This window comes from Tiliqua scincoides, chromosome 16 (genome assembly GCF_035046505.1).
Source record: "Tiliqua scincoides isolate rTilSci1 chromosome 16, rTilSci1.hap2, whole genome shotgun sequence".
Taxonomy (NCBI): Eukaryota; Metazoa; Chordata; class Lepidosauria; order Squamata; family Scincidae; genus Tiliqua; species Tiliqua scincoides.
This window is the reverse complement of record NC_089836.1, coordinates 7,762,425-7,787,898: the sequence shown is the minus strand read 5'-3', so window position 1 is coordinate 7,787,898 and position 25,474 is coordinate 7,762,425. Positions and strand designations below refer to the sequence as shown.

The following is a 25,474-nucleotide window of genomic DNA, read 5'->3' as shown; positions in this document are numbered from 1 at the left end:
TTGCAGAAAGCACCCAAGGCGTGTCTTTAGGTAACACGCTGGGCCTGTTACATTTGCCCGCTCTCCAGGAGTCTCCAGCTGCTGGCCAGCGGCCTCGGACAAGGCTGCGCGTCTCTCCCAAGGAAGGACCTGCCCCGCCCCGCCCCGCCCCACGGAGCCCGGCAGCGCTGCAAGGGGACAGGCCAGGAGCAGCTTCGGTGCAAAGGGCCTCTGCTGCACGGAGCACTGCTGGAGAGGGCCCACCAGACTTGCACAGCGCCAGCAGGGAAGGGAGCGTCGCCCACCTCCCCAAAGAGCAGCGCCTTCCTCTCCACCCAGCCCGCAGCCCCTTCTATACGTCCCGCGACCTGCTTTGCTTGTACCGTGAAGCCCTTCCGTCCTCGCCTGCTGCGGGCTCCCACCCTGAGGTTCTGGCTTTGCCCCAGTCTCTCGAGGCCTTGAGCTCAAAGACTAGCCATGTTCTTTGTGTTCCAAGCACCAGAGGCAACCCTCACCTGCCCTCGGGCTCCGGTGGGCCAACTTTGCCGCCCAAGGGCTCTGGCTGTCAAGGAGGGGCACACGTTCCGCACGTCCTGCTGTGGGGCACAGCCCGTGGGGACTTCCCTCTTGTCTCCAGACCTCATGACTGTTGCAAGAGGGCAGAAAGCCACCAACCACATCTCATGCCCTGCCCACTGTGACCACCAGAAGCAATGTTTATCCATGTTTTAGGCCATGTTCGCAGAATTTCCAAATCCTGAGAGCTGCGTTCAGCGGCTTTCAATGGGTAGAGGAAGCTGGCAAGTGGGCCCACTGAAGTCAGATGAGGAACTGACCCATTCAAAAAGGGGCAAGCAGCATGGACACAGAGGCAGATTTTTTTGGGGGGTGGGGGTTCTGCAATGGGGTGGTGGTGGTGGAAAATGGCACAAAAGCTGAGGGTGTCCCCGGCCTTGGGACTTTTGGGTACCACTTTCTGCTGCAGTGGGAACACTCCCGTTTAGGGAGAAAGGAAAAAAATGGACGGAAATGATAATGTTTAAAGAAAATATTTTTCAGCCCGGGTTGGTTGGTACAACAAGTGCAGCGCGACAAGCATTGTGTAACCCCTCCGGCTCCTATTTTTGTACCTTGCTGTGAGAATCGGCTGGCCGGGTCATTTCTCAGGCTTCCAGGAGGCTTTTTTTTGGGGGGGGGGGGTAGCTACAGGAAACCCTGGTGAGCACACACCCTGGGCACTCAGGGTTCAGAAACGGAAAGCGATAAGTGGCAGGAAGAGAAAGCAGGCTGGCAGGGACAGGCAGCCCAAAGAACAGAGGCTGGGGTCAGCTGAACGTGCTGCCTTCTGGTGAGTCACTGGATGGGAGGAAAAGACTCATGGGAAACCCAGGGAGGTCCATGGAGCAGGGAACTGCTTTGCCTGTTCCTCTGGAACACCCTCACTTCCAGGGGGACAGGCATGTCTGGATCCCAAATCTCTTCTCCAAAATAAAACTCTCAGGGACCTCCCGTTGGGAGTGAGGAGCATCGAACTCAGCTCAGTGGAAGTAACCCGCTGCAGACCCGCCAAACCCGCGGCCGTGGTAACTCTCTCTGGCCACCCACTCTGCTGCCAGCAGCTTCTCCAGGGTCTCTGGCAGAGAAAGGTCTTTCCCACCCCCCACCCCCCTGACCGAACTGTCAGATGAGAAACCCACACACCCAAGAAGGGGCAAGCAGCACCAAAGGTGAGGTGGATTTTGGAGGGGGCTGTTCTGCAATGGGGGGCCTCCCCCTTGAGCAACAGCCCTTCCCTACTACCCAGGCTCCCAGTCACTCCTATGGAACGCGGGCAGGAGAGTCTCCCAACCATCCTTTCAGAAGCGACGCAGAAATTCTAAAACGTGCTATAAAACAGCCAGGATTGAGCCAGTTGGACGCGTGTGATGATTTGATGGGCTTGGCTTTTGGCTAACAGTCTCTCTCGGGCAAGATGGGGGGGCTTCATCTGAAAGCTGCGAAATAAGCAGCTGCCTCATTCTGCTGCCGTGCGAGTGGCTGCACTGAGAACTGCACCTGGACACCCAGAGCATTCGCAAACCTCAAGGTGCACACCCTCAATGTGCACGGAGAACACAGACACAGGGCCGATGCGCCAGCCTGAGAGGTGCACATCTTAAGCACAAGCGCAGGGAAAAGGGCAACTGCTGCCCCGCCACTCGGCCCCAGGTCCCCGGAGAGACAAGGTGCTCCAAGACAGCTCCAAGATGATATCGCGGCAGGCCAAATATGGCCATAAGTCCTCGTCTAAAAATATCAATGAATCCCCAAGTGATCCTCGGCCCCTTCAGCTGCCTTCACTTCCTTTTAGGGCACAAGTTTCCCACAGGAAAAATCATAAAGCAGCACTTGGTAAAATAAAAATAAACGAGGACAAAGAATTGCCCCGTGTCGCGTGCAGACCCCGAGACCCAGCAGCGGCAGTCAGAAGCTGCCTGGGCACCGTGTCTGGGCCGGAGCTCAGTGCCTGGACCGCCTCGAAACAAGGGCAGCTGACCCACAGCACAAAAGCAGTTGGACGGGTGTATCGGAAAGGCACTTGGGGAGCCAGAGGTTCCCAATCCAGCACGGACAGCCCCAGCGCCAGAACTGGCATTCGCTGGGATGCAGCCAGTGGCAAGAGAGCTGTGCCCCAAGGGCACAACTGAGCACCCGCACCCTGAGTTGTGAGGCAGACCATCCCAGAACGGGACTGACAGGGCCTGGTCCGCGGAGAAAGGAATTCTGGAAACAAGCCACGCTTCTGGATGCCTGCCTGGTCGGGCGAGGACTTCTCTGAAGTCGGCTTTCCCGTATGAAAGGGGGACAAGGCAGCCAAGGGAGTGCGTGAACGAGCGACCAAAGGCACGCCTCTCCTCCACACTTCCCCCTCTGCCCCCCTTTGAATCCAGAAAGTGGGAGGAGGAGGAGCGATAGAAGCACTTTCAGCCAGTAAAATCATTTCACGAGACGGGAGCCTGACAACCACCCTGTAAGAGAAGCACACCCTATTCCACCCATTATGCAAGTGGGGAAGACTGAGGCAGAGAGGGGAGTGGCTTGCTCCAGGGCACCGAGAAAGAACTCTTGACAGAACCCCGATTCACAGCCCAGTCTCTTGACCTTGATGCTCCGTCAGCTCCCACACTCACAACAGCGCACTTCTTTCATCACAGACCCCGCAGACCGAGCTTCCAGGGACTTTTAACTTCCCACTTTCAAACCCAGCTAGATACTGGCCGAGTTGTCAGAGCTGAAGATGGACCCAAAACCACACACACACACACACACACACACACACACACACACACACACACACACACACAGAAATGCCCCCAAACCAGCAGCAGGCCAGAACTGCTCCCCAAAGCGCATCGCTAAAATCCAAAGACGAGGTTCAGTCAGGACACAATCCGACAGCACAGGGCGCTCTGTGCTTGCAGCAGGAGTAACGACGACACCCAGCACTGCTCCAAACGAGCCAACGCAGCCGTTCCCAGCCTGAGGCAAGCTAATCTTTGAGGCGGGGACCCCGACTCAGATGCCGCTACTTGGCTGCAGGCAGAGCCTTCAACCTGGAGGAGAAAGGGAGGGGGAAGAGGAGTCTTGGAGGGCACCACTCTTCTTAGGGGGTCCTACAACTTCTGGACAGGCCATTCCTCAGGCCAGCAGGCAACCCGGTGGATCAGGGCCCTGCCCCCTCTCTGCCACAAGCACAGGGGCCACTGGAGCAGGACAGGCAACCGGCAGACCTTGGGAGACCCCCAAAGATCAAAGCGTGCCATCACCACCAAACGCGAGATTCCATGGAGAAAAACGGACTCGCACCACAAGTCTTGCAAGCAGGTCATTTTCACTGCCTCCCCCCAACGGCCTCGCAGCACCTGCCAAGACAGCACAAGGGCCTCCCCTTCAGGACCTGGGGCGCCCAGACCTGCTTCTCCCCACCCGGGACCAGCTCTGCAATCTGGTTGTCCTCAACGGAGACCCATCCCAAAGCCAGAGCACTGCCTGTGATCACACGGCGCTCGCCACCTTGCTGTCCAATTGCTATGTCGTCGTTTCACATTCACAGTACTCATTGCAATCCCTGTGCTGGACCGTCGCTTGCGCCTGCCAGCCAGAGGTTAGGCCCTGTGAACCAGGCAGCAGGGCCTCGGCAGACACACAGGAAGTGATGTTTGTGGAAAGCCAACGACAAAATCAGCGCTCCTGCCAGGCTTGTCCTGCAGCAAAGAGAGTGAGCCAAAGTGGCTCCTGGCAGCGGAGAGAGCAACAGACCACACACAGTCCTGCAAAGGTGAGCACCCACCCAGAGCTTGGCGTGCAACTTCGTTGGCACTGCTGGGAAGTGCCCTCTGACGGGGTCCCAACCTAGAGCAGCAGAGCTGGCAGCTCACAGTGCACAGGATACGGCCCTGTGCCAAGTCAGAGCCTGGCTCTGCTTAGGTTGGCGCTGTAAACAGTGACTGGCAGTAGCCCCCTGGGGTTCCAGGCCACCTGGGTATGCGACCGGGGGCTGAAGCCAAGGCCAAGCAGAGACAGATCTGCTACTGAGCCACACTCCTGCCACAGAACAATTCACAGCAGCACTCCTTTGCCCGATGGCACCTACACAGGGAACAGGGCAGAGCGCCCAGGGATGTCTGCTGGCCTCTTCCCCCCACCCGGCAAGGAGACGAGTGGGGGGCTCCCAGACACCAGCGGTGGGAGCTTTGCAAATGCTGTATGCCGACTCGTGGCAGGAAGCTGCCAAAACAGCTGTGCCTCCATCCCACGCTGGAGAAGTGGCCACGCACACCTCATTCCTGCCACCACCGCACAACGCACATCTCACAAGCCTCCTTCAGGGAAGGGGCGGTTTCCGAGGGAAGGATCTGCCCTGGGCTCAAGAGCTGCTGCGGACCTGGAGCCTGGACGCCAAACCCACTGCCCAGGATCTTCCCTGAAACGGCTCTCCTAGCCCTGCCCGTGGCTTCTTCCATTTACCAGGCAGGAACAGTGGCCCCAAACCCACCTGCCCCAAAGCTTTCCACTCCAAATGCTCCTCTGAGCACAGTGGGACTGACTTCTGAGCAAACCTGCACAACGCCACACGCTTCACGAGCCAAGAGCCAGGATTCAGCTGCCCTGCGGCACCTCCCGGGGACTGCTGGCTTCGAGTCATTCCCCCAGACCAGCCACAGGTGGCCAAGGCAGCCCTTCACACCTCCACCCCCTTCGCAAGCCGTTGCCCAGAAAAGCACTCGGAGGAAACAACAAATATTTTCTCTGTGTATTAAAAAAAAAATCACTTTATTCAACTGCTAAATTTGGTCTGCTCCAAAGTCATTGCTACAACACCAAGGAAGTTCTAGAAAGGCAAGGGCCGTGCTCCAAATCACAACTGAGCATTCTAACGGGGGGGGGGGAGGTGGCAAACAGGACCAGAGCAGCCTCTGTAAAACGCACAGGTGGGGGGGGTGTCACACACATGAGATCCGCTCTTCCAAGTGTCCGCACTCTTCGTTATGGAGTTTGGGGGGGGCGAAGGGTGGAGAACAGAGACGACCCCGTTTGGCCCCAGTCTTAAGGATTCTGGAATATACTTTGGCATACACATACAAAAAAACCCAACACAAAAACCAGGGAACACGCCACGAAACCGTTTACATTCCCTCACTGACACACAAAGCACAGACGTCTCCAAACATCCCTAGCAACGCTGCATGCCTTGGCCGGCCCTCGCATACCCACCGCTGCCAGTGGGAGGAGGGGGACAGCTCTGCTCTTAAGACACGTGGCCGGCCACTCTGCCCCCCAGGAGGGGGGCACGTCCGCAAAGCAAAACCCCCAGCAGGCAGCACACGCCCGACTCTCCTGGCCCAGCAGCGTTCCTCAGGCGGGGGCCGTGTCTGCGGGGCTTTCTTTTTTTGCAAACCTGGACATCCAAGTGCTCTGTTTGTAAGCCAGCCTCTTAGATCTGGCACCCGTTGGGAGGTCTTTTGCTCCTGGGGCCGGAGGGGTCCTGGGCTGCCCGGCGCCGGGCACAGCAGGCACACAAGGCGCCCGAGAGGCGCTTCAGCCCTTTCTGAAAGACGCTGTTGGACAGGCTGTAGATGATGCAGTTGCAGAAGCTGTTGCTGATGGCCAGCCAGGTGGTCAGGAAGGAGGCCGTGGGGTTCCGGTAGACGGCGGAGCTCTCCAGCAGGAAGTAGATGATGTAGGGCAGCCAGAGGACGTAGAAGACGCTGGTGATGCGCAGGAGGACCATGGCGTAGCGCTTGTCCGGGCAGGGCTGGCCGCCCTCAGCCGCCTCCCCGTCCCGGGCACTGAACCTCACCCGCCTCTCGCTGATCTCCCGGGTGTGTTGCTGGCAGATGCGGAAGATGCTGAAGTAGGTGAAGCAGACCACCAGGGCTGCAGGGGCGTACAGCACCACGACGATGAAGAGGGTGAAGGCCGCCCGGGTCTGCCAGGACTCGGCGCACCACTGGAAGACGTCCCCGTGGTAGCCAGGCTTGCCCCAGTCGAAGAAGGCGGGCAGGAAGACGGCCCCCGAGTACAGCCAGATGAGCAGGACGCAGCCCCGCAGGCGCCAGGGGGTGACCAGGGCGTTGTAGGTGAGGGGCTTGGTGACGGCCAGGTAGCGGTCCAGGCTGATGCAGGCCAGCGAGGTCATGGAGACGCTCTTGAGCACCGAGACCGCGTAGCCAAAGGCCTTGCAGACCAGGGCCTCCGGCAGGAAGGCCAGGCGGTAGCGCAGCAGCGAGGAGGAGGGCACCAGGCAGCTCACGCCCACCAGCAGGTCCGCGTAGGCCATGGTCTGGATGAAGGCGCTGGTGCTGTGGTGGTTGAGCAGCGGCGCGCAGTGGAAGACAAAGATGACCACCACGTTGCCGGCGATGATGAGGGCCGTCAGGAAGACGATGACGATCACCTCCAGCAGGCAGACGTCCAGGCTCTCCGGGTAGCCGGCGGCCAGCAGGCAGAAGGGCCTGGGGCTGCTGCCGCCGCCGCTGTGGTTGCCGTCCAAGGAGCTGTTCATCTTGCGGCAGCAGCAGATCCCCGCTACTCCTCCGCCGCCGCCGCCGCCGCCTCCGGGAGCGGCCCGCCTGCTGTCATTGCGGCTGGTGCTGCACGTGCAGCGCTGTCAGTGCTGGGGGGGGCGGAGTGCAGAGGAGGCTCCCCGGGGCTGCGGAGGGCCATTGTCCGCAGAGCACCCCTCGCTGCGCGCTGCCACCGCGGCTGCTCTTTCTCTGGCGGCTCCCAACACACACAGGCAGGGGAGAGGAGTGCTCTTGCCAGAGGCCGCCCTGCCTGCCTGCCTGCCTGCCTGCCTGCCTGCCTGCACAGAAGAAAAGGGGGTGGGCGGGCGGGAAGCGGAGCGAGCGAGCAGGCGGAGGAGCAGCTCCAGCAATAGCCGCCGTGCGGGGGAGGGTCCTAGCAGGAAGGAAGGAAGAAGGAAAGAGCAGCAGCAGCAGCAGCGGTGGTGGTGGGAGGCGTTTGCAGCCACCCCTCCCTCCCAGGATGCGCCAGCCAGGCTCCCCACCCCCAACACTGCAGAAGGAAGGGCAGGCTCCAGCCAGCCAGCCTGAGCGGCACTGGCTGGAGGGAGGGAATCCTGGCCAGGGAATTCGCCACTGCCCGCCCTTCTCCAGCTGCAGGGGCAGCAGGAGGACCTCCCACCTGCCGGGGACAAAGCAAAGGCAAGAGAATGGCGGGGGGGGGGGGTCAGGCAGGCTGCAGAGGAAGGAGGGGCAGACCCAAGTGCCACCGAGGAGGAGAGGCTGGGTTTCTTCTGCCAGCCTGGGCTCCCTTTCTGCTCAGAGAAGGGGCATCACCGCTGTCCCCCAGCTCCATTTGCCTGCCCCATCCTAGCCAGGAAGGCTCTGGGGCTCAGCTGCATCCCCCTCCTGCGTCTTCCTCCAGCGTTAAGGGGGCCGGGGAGAAAAGGGTCTTTAAATATGGAGTACCAAGAAACCACCAGCCCATTCCCCTCTGTTGTCCAGTGCACAGCAGAACCCTAGAGATCCCTTGGTAAGGGGGGGGGGAGATGTCCCTAAGACACCCCCTTGAAACAGGCAAGAAAACCTCCCAGGCTGGTTCCCACAGCCTTGCCTGGTCCTTTGAACAAACACGAATGGGGGGGGCACTCTGCACACGGAAAGGGGCACAACTGTGGCTTCAAGAGTTCCAGGGCTCAAGGCCCCTCGTTCTGAGGACACAATTCCTAGAGCGCCAGAACACGGCCCAGCTGGCACTCGTCTATGTCGCCTCCTGCTCTCCCTTGGCAGCCACCCTCAAGGTGCCCCAGATCCAGGAGGGCACGTCGGGCTCCCTGAGGCGGGAGGTGATTCACCACTGCAAGGCCCGAAAGCGCAGAGGTGGCAGAGAAGTGGCACTTGGCACCCAAACGAGCCCTGGCCCCATTTCATGCGGGTTCTGGCCTAGCAGTGGGTTATTTGGGGGAGTGGGGACAGGGGCAAGCCATGGGGATGCAGCCCCCTCCCCAGAAGACACGCCTGCTCGAGACCGTGGCGCCACCCCAGACAAGGGCAGAGGCAAGGAGCCAAGGCTTGGCACTGCCCCAGTTCACAGATCGGAAGACTGAGTCACTGACCCCCCTCAGAGCCTGTATGCACACTCCCCCATTCTCCAGGGTTGCTCACAGACAAAGGGCGTGGGGGGAGGGGCCCCCGCGACAACTGAGGGTGGACCCAGTCCAGGCAGGCAGTGCCTCAGAGCACACACACACTGCCCATGTCTGCGGCTTGCAGAGGGAAGGGGGTGGCTTGGCTTGCCTTCTAGCCTGACGCTTGGAGTCGCTCACCTCCAAAGCCCCTGAGAAATGACAGGCGGGGGGTGCGCCCACATGACGCTGCATGACACCCGGGGTTTTGCGCAAAGGACGCACACAGTTTGTTTTGCCAGTGAACGGAACCTTTGAGGGAAGGGCGCAAATCCTGAGAAATGTTGCTGCGCGTGGGCTGATCACGAGTAATGCTGGGCACAGATCCACGTGTGCACCCAGACTGCTTGCGTGGGACACGATGCGTGAACTGGCCTTTCGGAAAGGAGTCGGGCGTTCGACAGCACAGCCCAGAGACATCCCCAACGGGGAGACTGAACCCCTTTCACGCGACTCTGACGTCACTGGCCTGCGCAAAACGTCTTGGAGGGCCGGACGCGGCCAGAGTCGGGATTCCACCCCACACTCTGCAGCGACAGAGAAGCCTCAAAACCAGCCCCCAGGCACCACCCCAAACGGTGGAGGTACAGGGATTGCAGGTCTCGGGGGGGGGGCACATCTGCAGGGCGGCCAGCTGCGCCACACTGAACGGCAGCAGCTGTCAACTGAAAAGGCAAAGAGGGAGGGGGTGCAGAGAGGCCCTCTGAGCCTGCAGACTTCTCTCCACACTGCAGGCCTTCCCTCCCTGCCCCCCTTCTCTCAAGATGAGAGTGTGGAAGAGGGGGGGAAATGGTCGGGGGCTGGCAAGAGCCCCATCAATGCTGCATCTGCCAAGAGACGCAGTTGCAGGATCCCCAGAACCGCCGCGCATTTGGCCCAAGCACCCCGAACACCGCAGCTCACTGCCACAACTGGCAAGAACTTGGCTTGCACCCGCCTCACTTGCCTCTCTGCAAACACACGTCCGAGAGCCATGCGCGAGAAATAAAAGGAGCAGGGGGGTGACCTGAGCGTGACTGGTCTCAACAAACCGAAGCAAAACACACAAGAAGAAACAGCAAGTCACGTGTGTTCCTGCCGGCCAGCCCCAGCCCCATCGCACACACAGCAGCGGCGCGGCAGCCCCACCTTCACACACCCGTTCCAGAAGCTCTGGAGCTTGTGCGCAGCTATGCCGGAGCCCTCCCGCTCCCCAGTGGCTGAGCAACGCTGCAGAACCTCCACTGGAGTCAGCCAGAACTTCCTGCCAAACAAGCCCCAAACCTGATTCCGTTCCACATCTCTGACTGAATGAACGACTGGCCACCAAGGCTCACGGCGCAACGGGGACATTCAACCCAAAGGTCCTTTTCAACCCCAGAATTAACTCACACCTGCCTCCGCCGGGCATCTCTTCTCAGGACAAACACCAGGCTCACAATCCCTCCGTGCAGAAATGCGTCCTGCCTTTCCCCCTGAAGCTGGACGGACGAGCGGCTAGCGCATCACCAGGCGATGTCACTGGCCTGAGGGCTAGGAGGCCTTGGGCCGGTGCTGCCCCAGTTGCAAAGACAAAGTTGCAGCAAGCGACTCGTCTTACGGGTAGACTCACCCACTACCACCACCCTGGCAAGCTTTAGGATTCCCCAGAAAAACCACCCTGCAGAAAGAAAACCCAGCCCATCAGACACAGGCAGTTCGCCGTGCGACGGAGCCCTGGACCCCCCAGCCAGCCCACCTTTGTGATGAGGGTCCGGTACTTCTCCACCAGGTGGTCGTTGCCATGGCACCCGGCGAGCAGCTGCCACACCTCCCCACGCAGCGCTTCGGGGACTCCACTTCTCACTAAGGCCGGCAGCGGCTTTGGCCGCACGCTCAGGTTGGAGTGCCTGGGAGGGAGAGAGGCGCACATTTCAACAAGCTGGACAGAGCAAGACACCTCTCCGGTAGGGAGAGGCCCAGAAGTTGGGCAGTGCCCGCTGAGAAATGGCTGCCAGGGACGAGGGAGCTGGCGGCACACTTGACTGCTGCCCGACCAGTGCCCTCCTCTTCCAGGTGGGAGCGGGTCTTCCGGGCCCAAAGCTCTCCTGCGCGTTCCCACCCAGTGCACCCTCCCAGGCAAGGGCACCGGCATCAGGCATGGCGAACTGCAGCTCACCACTGTTTACTGGATGGAAACAGCGGCAGTTAGCGAAGCGAGCAACAGCCCAAGGCAGGCTGCGCAAGCACAGTGCGCGGATTCCCGAGGAGAGAGTTCAGAGGTCAGATTCCGCCCAGAAGGGACCAGAGGGGCCGCTCACCACTTGGACAGGAGCTCTCCCCACGTCTCCAGGATTTTTTCCGCACACTCTTTGGAAACGTCTCCCGAGCCGCTCAAGAGGGGCTCGTCGTTATCTGGGAAGAAACCAAACCAGCTGAGGGGGTGCAGGAGAGGCGGGCAAAGGGGAAGCACCACCTACCCCTCTTGGGGGGAAGCCTTTCCGGTGACGGATCTGGCAGGTCTCATCTCCCCTGTGCCGATGTCACGCCTATGACGGGAAGCGCCCGGCTCAGCTCCACCACTACCCGAGGGGAGAAAGGCGCCCAAGCTGGCTGTCCAGGGAGGTTTGGGAAAGGGCACGAGGCAGGCTTCAGGGTTCCGTTTGGTTTAAAGCTCAGCTCTGTGCTCCAGATAAGCTGCCGCAGCCGCCAGGGCCTCGGGCCGTGTCAGGAGACTTTCCAGAGAACGGGAGGGAGGGCAGAGCCCCTCCCAGTGACAGACGGACACGTTCAGGGTGTGGAACTCCTGGGCTGGCTCTCCTCTGCCTGCGGCCCGTCTTGGTCAGCCCCCCACACGTGAGAGAGGCGCTCAGCCCCTCCTTACCTTCTTCTTCATCGTCCTCCGGAGGAGATGGGATCATGGAGCCCTGGGAGCCAGACTGGGGCAGGCGCAGGGCCGGGCTTGCTGTCGTTTTCCTTCTCTCCCTCTCCAACTCGCTCTCCAGGCACACGACTTCGTAGAGAGTGTCTGTGCTGCTCTTTTGGTCCTTCTGCTTTATCTGGAAGAACAGGACACAACCTCAGCGTCCATCACGGGGGGGGGGGAAGGGAACAGGAACACTCGGGTGAGCAGGGAGAGAAAAAAGAGGTGGAAGAAAAACCGTCCCTCCAATACCCAGGAGGAGGAGAAGGCGGCTTTGGCAAGTCTTTCAGACTGGGGGAGGCCAGAGTTTCTTTGGAAGTCTCCGAACGGGGGAGCCGTGGACTCAAAACATGATGGTGACCAGAAGGTGTCCTGGAGCCAAACAGAGCCCAAGGGGTTGCCTATGACCTGGCTCAGGGCTCAAGAGCCAACCCCTTGCAACCACGTGCTCCTCAAGCAGCTCTAAGGAGGAGCCCTCTGTCCAGCAACGATAGGGGCTCCCCAAAACGCACGTGGCTGCTTCAGCTCAAGATGGGACCCTCCTTCCTCCGCCATGGGGCAGGAGCCAACTCCCCCCCACGCCTGCAGGCTGGTCGAACACCACAGTTCTTTCCTGCTGGTAGCCCGTGGCTGCTCCTTCCCAGCCCCTCGCTGCTCTTTGGTCTGCTGCCCTCTCCGCACCCTTGGCCTTGGGATCCCTTTCCTCCAGTGCTCTACCTCCTAACCCTCATCTCAACCCTGCGCAGTATTTCTTCCAAGCTGGTCTGCCACAAAAAAGCTGCTTCCTTCACCAGCCTCCTGCTGCTGACGGTAGTTCTGGAGCACTGGGGAATATTAATGGGTCATTCACCACACTACAGGCAGCTGAGCCAGTCCCCTTCTAAAGGCATCTAGGCCAGATACCATCACCACACCCTGTGCCAAGGAGTTCCACGGACTAATCACGCTAATTATAAATTAATTGCACTGCCACGCAGGCAAGGCCTCTCAGACGGAAATGGCCCCTGCCTAAATCTGAGTTTCACAAACGAGGGTGACTCTGGGAAGACACGTCACCGGCACAGCAAACTTCCAACGCTGCCCCGAAACCGAGATAAGCTGGTCGTCAGTAGAAGCCCACTCCCTACGGAGCCTTGTCAGGCAGCGCCACAGGCACGGCTGGCGGGAGTTTTGCCCTGGGAGACGTCAGGCTGGGGCCTGGGAACTGGCCAGGAGTCCAAGATAAAAGCAGCACAATGAGACCTGCTCCACCAAGACAAAGGCTACAGAATTAGCTCATAAGATAAACTTCCTCAAATTAACAAGCTCCTGCTTTGAGAAGGGAGAAATATTTACAGCCAGCAGACCCAATTGTTTCAGCCTCTTCGTGCCCCTCCCGCCGCGCCAATCCCGCAGAACGGCAAAGGCGGGAAGCTTCCGTGTGGTCAAGCGCAAGACTGACCCTTTCGCGTGGCCGTCTCCTTTTAATATACAATGTTAAATACTGGTATACGTCTACTCAGGGCTTTGGGGCAGGACGAGGGGATAGGCGCAGGCCAGGCTGCCCGCCCCCTGAGCTCATCCAGGGGGGCCCCTCTGCAGCCGTACCTGTTTCAGCTTCAGGAAGAAATTCTCCGTGGAGCTCCTTTTGCTGAAGGGCCAAAAGAGTCGCTCGTTGGGAGGGCACACGCGGACCTTGGTCTCCAGGAGGAACCGGACAGGCTCCTGCACCTCCGTGATCACCAAATCCACAGCGGTGGTCAGGAACAGCACTTTGTCTGCCGAGAGAGGAAGCCGTGACAAAAGTCAGGCTGGCACAGCGGCTGAGAGCCCTGGCCCAGGTCAGGAGGATCTGGGTCCCGATCCACATCCAGCCACAAAGCTCCAGAGGCCAATCTCTCTCAGCTAAGTTTACCTCATGGGGCAGACAAGGGGACCCACATATGCCACCCAAAGCTCCTTGGAGGGAGGGCAGGATAGAAACGCAATAAGCAAGCAAAAGGTTCTCTCTCAGATGTTCAGTGATTACACTAAAAACAATTCACAATTCAAACTGCCCAGCGGTCAGGCAGAGGCCTTTTAAGCAGATGACAAAAGCAGGTGGGCGAGAGGACGCAGCCTCATCTAAATGACCTGTTTTGCTTTTGCCTACTAAAAGTAGTGCATTAGCCAAGTCTCAATCCCCAAAACCAACCCATCCGAAAGGAGCTAAGCGACACGCACTGCTCACTGGGACCTCCTGCCCCAGGGACCGTAGCAGGCCAGCAGGGGCCTCGGCCTTGAATAAGCCCCCTGACCCTTTGGCCTCTGGCTCCTGATGCTGCTCCACTAGCCTGTCACAAAAACCTGCACTGCTCTCCCACCGCTTCCTCCTCCAGGACACGCCCTCCTACCCCAACCCCTGCTCTGTGTTTCCGAAGTCAGGACAGAATTTTGCTTCTGCCTGCACTAGGGGCCCATTTCTCCCTGAATCAGCACTGACTGCTCTGTGCCAATCCTATCCTTGCCGCCAGTTCATTCACATCTTCCAGAGAACACACCAAAGCGGCGGCTGCTGCGTGTCTGGGGCGACCCCAGTCCAGTGGCTCCTGGCTGACTGTATTCCAGCTGAGTCTCCTGGGACTGGCCTCGATAAGGCAAGGCAGGCAGCATAAATGCACACAAAGCAGACCCCAGCACGTGAACCGCCCCCCGCCCCGGTCACAAACCTTTCGGTGTTTCCTCATTTACTATCTGGAAGTGAGGAGACTTTGGGTTCCAACTCCCAGTGATGACGTAAGACTTCCCATCTGAGCTTTTGCCCATCGACTCCTGTAAATTCAATAGGGAATGACAGAAATCAGGCCTGGATTCTGCACACTCTGAGCAGCATCACACAAGAAACACAAGTTCTCCTGGAGCCAGGCTTATGGCTGGACTTGCTTTAATCTGCTGGTTCAGTTTGTTTGAGTACGGATGTTTCAAGGCACAACCTTTGCTGGCTCTCTATTGGCTCATTTTGTACAGCATGCAAAATTCAGGGCACCGTGAGAACATGCGGAGAGCTGGAAGTACCACTTAATTCACTGGGACTACAAGGAGGCCTCTTAGAAGGACTATTGAGGGTGGAAATGGGAAGGAACGATGGAACAATCAGAAGCAGAAGGTCTCAGAAGAGCCAGCCCCAGGCAGCAAATCAGACTCTCACCCTGGGGAGCTGCTGCCAGTCGGCGCTGACCCTCCTGGGCAAGACAGAACCAGGGCTTGACCCTGCAGGAGGCAGCTGCTATGCTAAGGGCCTGTGAACAGAAGCAACCCTTACCAGGTCCAAGAGGTGCATGTCGCTGCTTTGTACACCCTTCCCAGGGCTAAGGAGGAGGCCAAAACACCTGCAACGCAACAGAAAAGTCAACCTTCACAATTTGTTTCCATATCAAACGGTCCCCTTCTAAGCAAAGAGAACGTTAGCACAAGAGCAAGGACACCACTGTGCTCAGAGCGGAAAGCTTTCTAATCCCCCAGAGCTGCCACAAGTGCAAAAAGAGGTGCTGGGGTCCACTGACAGCTCATTTTCAGCACGCTTAGAAAACAGTAACGCACCTACTGCAGGCAAAAGGCATTGTGCTGCCAGCACAGCTCTCCAAAGCCAGTCCCGTCCCCCCCATGATGTCAGCCCAGAGAAGGCTTACATTTCTCTGACGTGTTGAGGACCAGGCTACTTTTGGGCCTTTCAATCATCCTCCCCAGAGACAGAGCAAGGAGTGAATGAACTCCAGGATCGGGGAGATAGAGGCAGAGGCAGAGACAGCCTCTCTGATCTCTTCTGTGCCCACCCACCAACACATCACCACTGAAAAGGAGCCGGACCTAGCGGGTAGGAGGAAATACTTCCAGCACCTCAGAGTCAGGAGTGCTGCTGCTGCTGCTGCTATCTCCCCACCCCCACCCCCCCACACACAGACAAGGATTTCCTCTAGACTGCAAGCCCTCTGGAGACAGGACTGTCGACAAGCCATCAAAACTCTGCAAGTCCCTCTGAGCCCAGGAGAGAGCACCGCGTGTCACTGGAACAAGTGGTACGGACGCCAAGTGACCTTTCAATAGCCAGTTCCTTGTTGGTCGTCTGCTGGACGTAGATGACGATCTTCTTGTCGACGCCCTGGCGCAGTTTGAAGCACTGCCTGTCCTTGTCTTTGGGGACGGCGCTGCGGATGAATGGAGGGAAAGGTGCGTGAACACACAAGGAGCGAAGCACCAGAAACCAGCAGCTGCTGTCCTCTCTTCACCTACTGTTACCCTGCAGATGCCTGATCTTGTCTGATCTCGGAAGCTAAGCAGGGTCAGGCCCGGTTAGTACTTGGATGGGAGACCGCCTGGGAATGCCGGGTGCTGTAGGCTTCTACCAGAGTCTTTCGAGACTGAAGGTTGCCAACCACAACCACTGACACCTACTCCCCTAAGGCCTGGCGAGCACCCACAGCACTGCCGTCGCTTGGCATGGCCGGGCACTGCCCTTCTGGGTTCCCACTTCAGCCACCCTGAGGGAGTTCCCACGACAGGAGGAAATTTCCTTGTAGAGAGCCCGAGTTTTGGCCCGCCTAGTTTAACACTGGCAGGGTTGCAGGCAGGGAAAGGGCTTCCCCACACAAAGTGGGGGCAGCACAGTTCCAGGGTGGGTCTTCCCACTGCTCAGAACTGTATGCAAAACCAGGGGGCTTGCAGCACCCACGTGGTCGTCAGAGCGGCAAGTCTAAGCGCCGACAGCAAGCAGCAGCCCGTAAAGCGGGAGACCTGAGCACGGGCAGCAATTCTGGACTCCAGCAGCAGCAGCTTCTTAAGATAATCAAGTCGCTTCACCCAGGATAGAAATCCCGGCCCGGAGGGTGCTGCTCGGGCCACGGTCAGCCACAAACACGCCCTTGCCGTTCTGAGCCTGACTGGCAAGCTGGGACCTCGCTGCGGTCAGGGGGCGACTCAGCAAATGCAAACATACACCACGGGTGGCTCACCTGAAATACCCTTTCCCGTCGTCTTCCTTTATTTCCAAAGAAACCGAGAAAGTAAAGATGTCGCTGTCGGGCGTCTGGGGGGCCGTCAATGGGGTCTGTTTGGCAGAGCGGCGGAAGGCAGTGGCAAAACTATACAGGATTCGACTCACCTGCAGACAGAGAGAGAGATTAGTTGAGGAGAGGCTGCAGCCAGGAGGCTGTCTCCATGCAAGGGAGCCAAACACTGCTCTCAGCAGACAGAATCAACTGAGCGGCTCTCCTGGACAACTCTTCCCCCCCCCCCGGAAACTCTTCCCCCCTTCCACTAGGGAGGCCGGGACTCCAGATGTAACTGCCCCCAGAGACAAGGCAGAGAGCTGCTAGGAACAGGGCTTCCTTTCAAGGATGAAAAGCTTCACACTGGGTGCCTTTAAGGTGCTGGGAAAAGCCTTTCTATTGGAGGAGATAGAAAGCAGCAGCCCGAGATGCTTGCAGCTCCCACCATCCCAGCTCAATTTGCTTAAGTTTCTTGCCTGTTGGACTGATGTTTCCCATAGCGCTTATGTGGGGTGACTGACCTTCTAGAACTGAACCCTGTGTTATCATAAGGACTACATACTTTTGTTGGCTACCTTGAGATCAATGAGATGGATATGAACGTAAAGAATGAACAAAACAGACAAGCGAGGCAGACCCTTCTGCCTTTCTCCCAAACTTTCTCCCCTGTAGGCTCCTTCCAGTTGGGCAACCTCAGAATGCCAGATGCAAAGGATGGCACCGGGATGCGGGTCTCTTGTGGTCTTGTGTGCTCCCTGGGACTTTTGGTGGGCTGCTGTGAGATACAGGAAGCTGGACTAGATGGGCCTGTGGCCTGATCCAGCGGGGCTGTTCTTATGTTAACTTCCTTTTTGGAATCTGGAGCTGCAGACTGAGTGAAGCAGTCCGGAGAAGAAAAACGGGGCTGCTTAGTTGAGCCTTGGATGGGGCTGTCTAAGACCGCTGCAGCAGGGAAATTCACTTCCCCCAACTGAGCCTGTCCCTGCAAATCCCTAAATCCTTCCCAGCAGGGAGCTGGCTTAGTAATGAGAAGGGCAGGTTTGGCGGAGTCTTGGTCATGGCTTGACAAGCCAGAGGCAGAACAGTCAGGTAGGTGAAGCTGGCGGGCAAAAGGGAGCTCGGGACCACGGAGCTAACCAACTAAGAGAAGAATCACAGAAGACCTCCAAGAGAACGGCTGGACTTACGGCTTCTTGGATTTCACATCGGAAGACGTGAATCCGGAAGAGCTCCGAGTTGTAATGGCTCTCGGTGAAAGCAAAGCAGTCGCTTTCCGGGGTGCCGTCGTGCCCTCGCACGCAGAACAGGATCTTGTAAATAGGGTAGTTGGCTATTTCCGTGTGAGTCGGAGGATCCAAAAGCCTGTTGGAGGAGGAGGGAGAAGGACAGTGTGGTTGGCGTCTTAGGAAGGATGCATCAGAGAAATCAGCCTAATACTGTAGAGCACTTATTATCACAGTGGCTAATCTAACCTATTAATTCATTAATCAAATAAAACTCCTCTATGCGAAAATCAACTAAAAAGGCACCCCCAAGGCACTGAGCATCACATTTTTTAAAAGTGAATATTAATTCAACTGTTACAGGCGACAGCGGGGGTCAGCGAGGGCCACTTTCCTTCCAGAGGGAAAAAGCCTTCCATGTGTGAAGCTCAACCAAATGGGATGCTGCCTTCTTTTAGCAGCGCTGGATATCTTGCTGGCTGGAAAAGGGCTATACTTGGCTTGGGGAGACTCGCTCACTCGCACGCACAGCTGGCCCTTCAAGGTCCAACATCCAAGACAGGCTAGGCTGCCTCCGAGGTCGGTTTCCAAGCTACCCAGATCTCCAAGCCCCTACCAGGGTCAACTTGGAGCTTACTGACTGGTCAAGAGAAATTCTGCCCCGCTCCTCAAATAAGAGCCTCTCAGAGAGGCTAATGAAACATGAGAGACAAAGAACGAAGGCACAAAGAAACAGCAGCATGAACAAGCAAGCGGCCAAGGCAGGGAAGGGGTCTTGCTGTTCTGGTCCACCCCAAGGTGGCCTGAGGATGCTCTGGAGACACGTGGGGCTTTGCAGCAGCCACAGGGGTGGCTGCCAGTGCTGGACAGGCCCCATGCACCCCCCACCCAAAGAGAGGCAGATACCTCACGGTTCCCTCCGATACATTCGGCACAGAGAGGGTCACGTCCACCGAGATCTGGCCTTGGCTGCGCAGGATGGACATCATTCGCAGGGCCTCCACCTCGCTCCGGGGGGCGTTGACGGAGGCACAGCCCAGGTACGTGAGCTTGCTGAAGACCACGCTGTCCTCATCTGCCACTGGGGTGAACGGGCTCGACTCCTCGGAATCTGCAAGTCAGAGACGTCAGGCCTCAGGAGGGAAGCGAGTGGGGAGGGGCTCCAAGGGCTCCCGCCTGCTTGGGCTGCGGCTTCGTCTCACCACCTCAGCCTCCAGCACTGCAGTCACCCAGTCACGTTCTCCTCACCTCCCTGTGCCGGTTTCACAGGCAGGCTCATTTCAGGCTTCTGGGGTCCTGCCACAGACACAGGGTTGATGGTGGAGGAGGCCGAGGCCTCGAGGAGGACCGGCTCATCACCCTCGCCGCCGGTCCGGAGGGCCTCCCCCTTCTCATTCCCCCGGTCGCTTGATGGGTCTTCTAGGGGGGGATCCATTAGGATGTCCTCAAGCTCCTTCTGCAGCTGCTGTTCACTCCCATTCCCTATAATCTGTGGGGACAGCAAGCAGCACGGGTTCAACACAGGCAAAGAGAACAGACTCTGAACCAAGACCACGCAGGTAGCTGCTCTCGGCGAGGCAAGAAGCAGTCCCAACTGAAGTGACCTTTTTGCTGCTCTCCTGATTCCTGGGTCACATCTGCAGGCAGCAAAGAACTTAGCCAAGTGCTCCAGGAACTGCACGGGTGGGGGGCATCTGCTCCTAACACGTCCCCCTCCCTCCATCCGGGAACCACACAGAGGCAGGGGAAGCCCTACCACGTTCTGTTGTGCAACTTCTCCATTCCGAGTCAGCCAGGGCAGAAGCGGCGGCAGCAGAGGCCTGGAAGGCCTCAGTGAGGAGAAAAGGCCGGAGACAGCACCAAGTAAACAGGCAGCAGGGAAGAAGAACAGGCTCCAGCACACCCATCAGGAAAGGAGGCACATGCTCCGGGACACCCAGCTTCCTGCACAGCCAGCCTCAGGCCGGCTCCTCCACAGAACCTGGCTTCCTACTCCACCCCCACAGCTCTTGCAAGGCTCCCGATTGAGGAACTGCCCGTCCACTGGCAAGTCCCTGCCTGCGCGGCCACACCCACCACAAGGAACTTCCAAGAGTCCTCGGCTATCAAGGGTCACAAACCACACAAATTGCTGCCCATGCAGGCCTAAGGAACCACTCGCTCCAAGGTCTTCCCATCCCTGCCACTTTAGGTAGCACAAAGACAGAATCTGCCCTGGAAGACCAGGACCAACATAGCTGTGTCGGTCAGTCACCAACTCTCTGCTGAGCTACCTTGCAGGATTGTTGTGAGGGGAAAGAAACCTTGAGTTCTTTGGAGAATGACCATGCATCGCCACACACCAACACTTCCACGTGGGCACAAGACAGGAAGTCTCTGACCTCCTGCTTCTTCCATCCAGCAGTGACTGTTTCATGTCTTTATGACCCCAAGCCAATCCTCCCTTGGACACCACTTGGACCCCAGCCAAGTCCCACCACTGCCTGGCCACAAGCTCCCTCTTCCTCCCACTGTGTTCCCTTCTCAGCAAATAAAAGGCCATGTTTGCCAGGCAGACTCAGGACGCCTAAGCTTGACCAGCAGAGCTTGGAGTCAAGCTCCAGAGACCATTTCCTGCCGTTTTCCCTGGGGGGGGGGGATGTTTGAAGGAGTCTGATAGGATGGTTCAGGTGTGCAACTGCTCCCACCTTCCCTGGCAAAAATGACTGGTCCAGCAGCCTTTTATAACGACCCCCTTGCATCGCCCAGGTGTGGAGAAAACAGGCAACAGGACGACTGCCAGCTTACTTCTCAGTGCAGGGGGCAGGCCAAGTGAGGAGACACTGGCCTCATCTCCACTGAAGAACATCCAAGGAGAGCTACTTGCACGAAGCCAGTTTTTCTCTCTGTTCTGCAAGCCCAATTCCCACCCAATGCGGAGTGAGGCGGCAAAACTGCTTCAGACCACAGGTGGAGAATTGTGCTTCGAATCCTCCCCTGCGCAAGACGCATTCTGCATTTAGTAAACTGGCCAAGTGCAGCGAGAGGCCTGCACAAAGCCATCCCTCACTACAGGCAGCCTTTAGCACATGACCACGAGACCACACCTGACACAACAGCCTGGCATTCTGCTGCCCTGGCAGGCCATCTTGCTCTGCACCCTGGGAAGGGCAGCGCTTCCCGTCCACTGAAAAGCGGCAGAGGGTTCCGTCTGGGCACAGCACTGTGGTCTCCTTCCAGGAGCGAAAAGGCGGTGACTGGGCAGGTTCCTAACGTGGTATCAACCACATGCAGCAGGCTTGAGGTGGTGGGAGGCATCTCAAGGCAACTGTCAGGTCCCGACCAGGAAAGCAGGACTGTTTCATTGGGAAATGTGCTTGCCAGCCCAGGCGCTGGCTGCTGTTAGAGGGAACACAGCAGAGTTTGGAAGGCCTTTGTTCCTTGGGCTTCAGAAGAGAGGGAAGCTAATCTGAGAAACAGGAAACATCTGGGCAGCGGCTTCGCTCTGCTCCAGGCCACGCTCCAATCTCTACGGACTGCTCCTTGGGGGCAGGTCGCAAGCCAGGGAGGGCTGCCAGCAGGCACTGATTGAGCTACCAACAGAGCACTAAGGGCAATTCAAAGAACAGACAAGCAGCAGCAGCTCCTGGGCATTTGTGACCTCCATTCACCTCTCTCTGATGCACCCTGACTGCTCAAAGATGCCTGCAGTTCAGAAAGAGAAGCTGGACCATGGAACTAAATGGGGGGCAGGAGCAGCTCTCTGGAGAGAGTGGCAGGGCTGGCCTGCCCACATCCAGGAGAGAGGCAGGTGCGTGTGTGGGCCTGACTCCTGCCACAGCAGTGAACAGGCAGGCAAGTGCTAACTCAAGTGTGCTGGCAGCACAACACCCTCAAGCCACAGACCAGGTGACTGGATGGGAAATGCCCTCCTGCAGGAGGAAGGGACTCAGCTTCCAGCCTGGGGGTTCCATGCCTGTGCTGGCACTTGGAGGGCCAGAGGCTGACACGCCCCACGTTCTGAGATGGTGACCATGAGAAACACAGGACTGATCCAGGCTCTGAGCAGGCAGAGTCTCCCTTCTTCAAACATACAGAACATGATCCACGCAAACTCACCACAAGCATCAGGACAGAGCGGCAATTCCCCACAGACACACATTCACTCCTGCCCCCTCCATGTAAACAAAATGAATGGAAAGCCATCTTGGCCGGACGGGGCGCGGAGGCGATGGGCTCTTACCCTCAGCCCTGGCTTTTCATCGTCGCTGCCATTGGTGGTGGATGGCGTTTCGTCCCCTTGCCTGGAAATCAAGACAAAATCCTCGCTGTTAAGAGTGGAGACCGAGTCTGAAGACACACTGATTTTTCCAACCGAGGCCTTGTCATCCATGACTTAAAAAAAGGGAGCCGGGCTCATGGGTGGGCTTGGGTTACAACCGCCTGGAAAACAAAATGAGAAGAGCACATATAGCGGAACCGCTTGCAGAATCCCCTGACTTCCTGGATCAGCCAAGACACACCACAGCCAAGCAGAGGGGCTGAGAATTCAGGACAAGAATCAGCCACACATTTGCCAGGACCGGTCGCTCAGAAAAGAGAAAACTTCACACTCCAGAGGAAGGGGGACCTCTTTATTAGGGTGAACCAAAAGGTGACTCTGAACTTTCTAGGACTCTTGATCAGAGAGGTGGAAAACAGACCAAAGGAGAGGGCACATGACAGGAGCCTCAAGAGGCTTGCCACTTGTATAGTCACAAAGCACAGCTGGTGGAGGCTTTTATTACATAACTCATTAAGCCTCTAAAAGGTGCAAGATGGTCAGAGCGACACATAGGCCCGCTTGGGCAAAAGCAGTGATAATAGCGGACGCCTCCATTTCTGGGACTCTGAAGCCAGTCTGCTGACTCAGTCTGGTCTCCTGAGCAAACTCAAAACCCCCAGGCAGGGATCAGGGACAAACGCAGAGCAACCAAGTGGGCTTTCTATTCCCATAGCAGCAGAGCAGGACTGCTGAATAGCTGGCCCAGCTTCTCAGCCCCTCCTGGGTTATTTTCAATAAAAGTTACTAAGTTGGTGCTATTTTGATCCCAGGCCAGAGAAAGTCAACTGGCAAAAGCGACACCAAGTAAACGCGACAGCTTCATTTTGCCTCTCGGACTTGTGCCAAATGTGGGTGGGACGCTTCCCACATTTAGCCAAGAATTGGGGGGGGGAGTGCACAGAAGAAGGAAAAGTAGCTGACTGAGCTGGCAAGAGAACAGCCCTCCTCAGTTCTCAAGTATCAGGGGTTCTCCACCGTGCCTCTTATGCCAGCAGGGCCCAGATGCAGAAGACCCTTCTAGAGAGCAGACTCTCCCTTAGGAGATCCCATTCTGGCTGTGGCCTCCTCCACTTTGCAGCAGAAATTCTTAGTTCCACCAGCCAGGAATCTCACAGCTTCTCTGCAGCTGCTTCCAGGGCTCTCTATGCATCTTAAAACTATCACGAACTAACCCACACTTTGGTTCTACAGAGGATGGTGTAAGGTATAAGCCGCAGCTCAGTTTTTAAAAAATAGATACTGACAGGCACTTGGTGCAAGGTAGCCCAATTTCTAAGGGGAAAAAAGAGCAGCAGGAAGTGGGATTCTGATTGGTCCAGTATGAGGAAGACCACAGAAATCTACCCTTCAAGTTGTTAGAGGTGTTTCTAACCCCCCCCCCCAAGACATCTGTACATTCCTCTCTAATAATAAGGGGACACCAAGAACAGCCCAACTGGACAGGCAAAATGCACCAGAGGCTTGTTTGGCACCTGTCTGCTGCAGGAAGGGTCAGGAGCTGCTGGAACACCAGCTAATCTCACTGGAGAGTTAAACCAACAAGTTGTATCTGAAAATCATTTCCAAAGACAGGAGATCAAGGTGAGGTGAGGTGAGCACAACCCTCCCTGGCAAGGAGGAAAGGAGTGGTTCTCGAGGAAATGTCCTTCCTGCACCCAAATGCAGTTAAGACACACAAAGCCAAGCCACAAATGCACAGGGGATGCCGCCCCACTGCACCTGCCCAACACACGCGGCTGCTGTCATTGCCAGGTTTCGGTTAAAGCTCGACTTTCCAGGCTTTCAGCGGCTACAGGCGCTGCCAGAGGACTGACAGCCAACAAAACCACCAGGCAGAAGCAGTTGGGCCAGCCTGCAAGGCCCCGCCCTGCCAGGACTGTAAGCCGCTCATACCCGGCCCCTTCCAGATGTTCTGATCCGAGCAGCCAGGAAAGGAGGGGGAGCACAGCGAATATTTGGATATCTGCGCCAGACCAAGCCTGCCGGCACGAGGAGCAGCAGCAAAGCTCCCTCCTGACAGCAACCTCCCGTCTAATAAATGCCAGCCCAGAAATCTGCATCTCTTACACCAGAGGCAGGCCACATCTGGCCTTCCAAAGCCCTTCTCCCAGACTGGCTCCTGCCTCTCTCAACAGCTTTCCCAGAGAGATCACTGCCCAACCCCTTCCCCAAAAAATGTTCTGCTCCCTTAAAAGTTATACCTATTCTTCTATACATTTCGGGCATAAAAAATGGCATCATTTTTTTGGCTGTGTTAGCTCTAGTTTAGGAGATACAGCACACCCACCGTAGATGCCAACGTGCATTACAGCTGCTTGAATGGGTATCTAAGGTGGGTACGCTGTATGGCCAGAAATAGAGCTGGTACTGCCAAACCGATGCCATTTACTGGATCAGCACCCCAAATACCTCCAAGAACAGGTCTAACTTTCCAAGGCACCAAACGCGTGTCGGGCTGTGGGTAGGGATGACAAGGCAAAGCCCTCTTTGAGGCAGGTCTCTCTGCGCCCAGGGAAGCCTGAACTGTCAGTGTGTGCACATCGACACCCCGTTTAGCTTTGCGCATTTAAAAATGTCGTGCCCAGCCAGCACCATGTAACGGTCTGGCCTGGAGTAGCACCAGCACAAATAAAGCAGCAAAGAAGTAACGCCGTCTGGCAGTGTGCTGGATTTCCATCCACACCAGCAAGCGCAGGAGAGGAAAGCGCAAAAGCAAGCCATTGTTTGCTGCCCTTCCCCCCCTTACAACCAGTTTAAGTTTGCTTTTAGCGTCGCTCAGCCTCATCTACTACTAAAGAATAAGCGTTTCACGCAAGACAAGAAACGGGATCCGCTAAGAAGCCTGAAGCGCGCAGAGGTTTGTGCTGAGAGTCGCCTCCAGGCCCTCGGCAAGTCACTCTGAAAGAGGAATCGGCAATGACACCGATCTCTTGGGAGAGAAATGGAAGGCGCTCAGACGACACAAGCGAGCACAAACACAGGGCGCAATCCTAGCCCCTTATGCCGGTGCTTTCCAGCACTGGCCTAGCGGTGCCGATGGGACGTGTGCTGCATCCTGCAGTTGGGTGTCGCTCACGGAGGCCTCCTCAAAGTCAGGGAGTGTTTGTCCCCTCGTCTCAGGGCTGAGCTGCCCTTCTGTCGGTGCTGGAAGGGGGCTACGGCCGTGCCCACAGACCAACAGCTTCAGAGCTCTCTTTCTCCATCCAGCTGCTGCCAAGAGTGTCTCTGCTCTGGGTCCTGCCGGGAGGCAGGAGATCCGGGCACCTGCGTGGCAGCAGGCGACTTACGGATCAAGGAACAGAGGCCGTCGACACGCACAGAGTCCCCGTCCCAAGGAGCACACGGTAGGCGCGGCGCAGGGAATGACCGCACGTGAGCGACGGGGAGGAGGGGGGC

The 25,474-nt window shown here is 57.5% G+C and overlaps 2 protein-coding genes and 1 pseudogene across 2 annotated transcripts in view; 1 reads left to right on the top strand and 2 right to left on the bottom strand.

The window, feature by feature from the left end:
- The window catches only part of RABGAP1 (RAB GTPase activating protein 1), a 36,667-nt gene that overhangs the window by 10,590 nt on the left and 603 nt on the right, over positions 1-25,474 (bottom strand). Inside the window, exons 2-13 of the mRNA XM_066610471.1 lie at positions 21,998-22,197; positions 19,024-19,264; positions 18,682-18,886; positions 17,740-17,914; positions 16,517-16,665; positions 15,602-15,712; positions 14,830-14,896; positions 14,237-14,339; positions 13,137-13,306; positions 11,511-11,685; positions 10,948-11,041; positions 10,386-10,536 (exon numbers count right to left, since the gene is read on the bottom strand). Coding sequence (XP_066466568.1) covers positions 10,386-10,536; positions 10,948-11,041; positions 11,511-11,685; positions 13,137-13,306; positions 14,237-14,339; positions 14,830-14,896; positions 15,602-15,712; positions 16,517-16,665; positions 17,740-17,914; positions 18,682-18,886; positions 19,024-19,264; positions 21,998-22,147 — 1,791 coding nt within the window. The 5' untranslated portion in view covers positions 22,148-22,197. The remainder of the gene's footprint in view (positions 1-10,385; positions 10,537-10,947; positions 11,042-11,510; positions 11,686-13,136; positions 13,307-14,236; positions 14,340-14,829; positions 14,897-15,601; positions 15,713-16,516; positions 16,666-17,739; positions 17,915-18,681; positions 18,887-19,023; positions 19,265-21,997; positions 22,198-25,474) is intronic.
- GPR21 (G protein-coupled receptor 21) lies at positions 5,324-7,320 on the bottom strand. Its single transcript, XM_066610791.1, has one exon. The coding sequence runs from the start codon at positions 7,022-7,024 to the stop codon at positions 5,954-5,956; it is 1,071 nt and encodes a 356-aa protein (XP_066466888.1). The 5' UTR covers positions 7,025-7,320; the 3' UTR covers positions 5,324-5,953.
- On the top strand, positions 15,792-15,905 carry LOC136635756 (5S ribosomal RNA; annotated as a pseudogene).

What these genes read in the sequence shown, in the direction of transcription:
- GPR21 (XM_066610791.1), bottom strand. Translation starts at nt 7,024, where the DNA reads ATGAACAGCTCCTTGGACGGCAACCACAGCGGCGGCGGCAGCAGCCCC.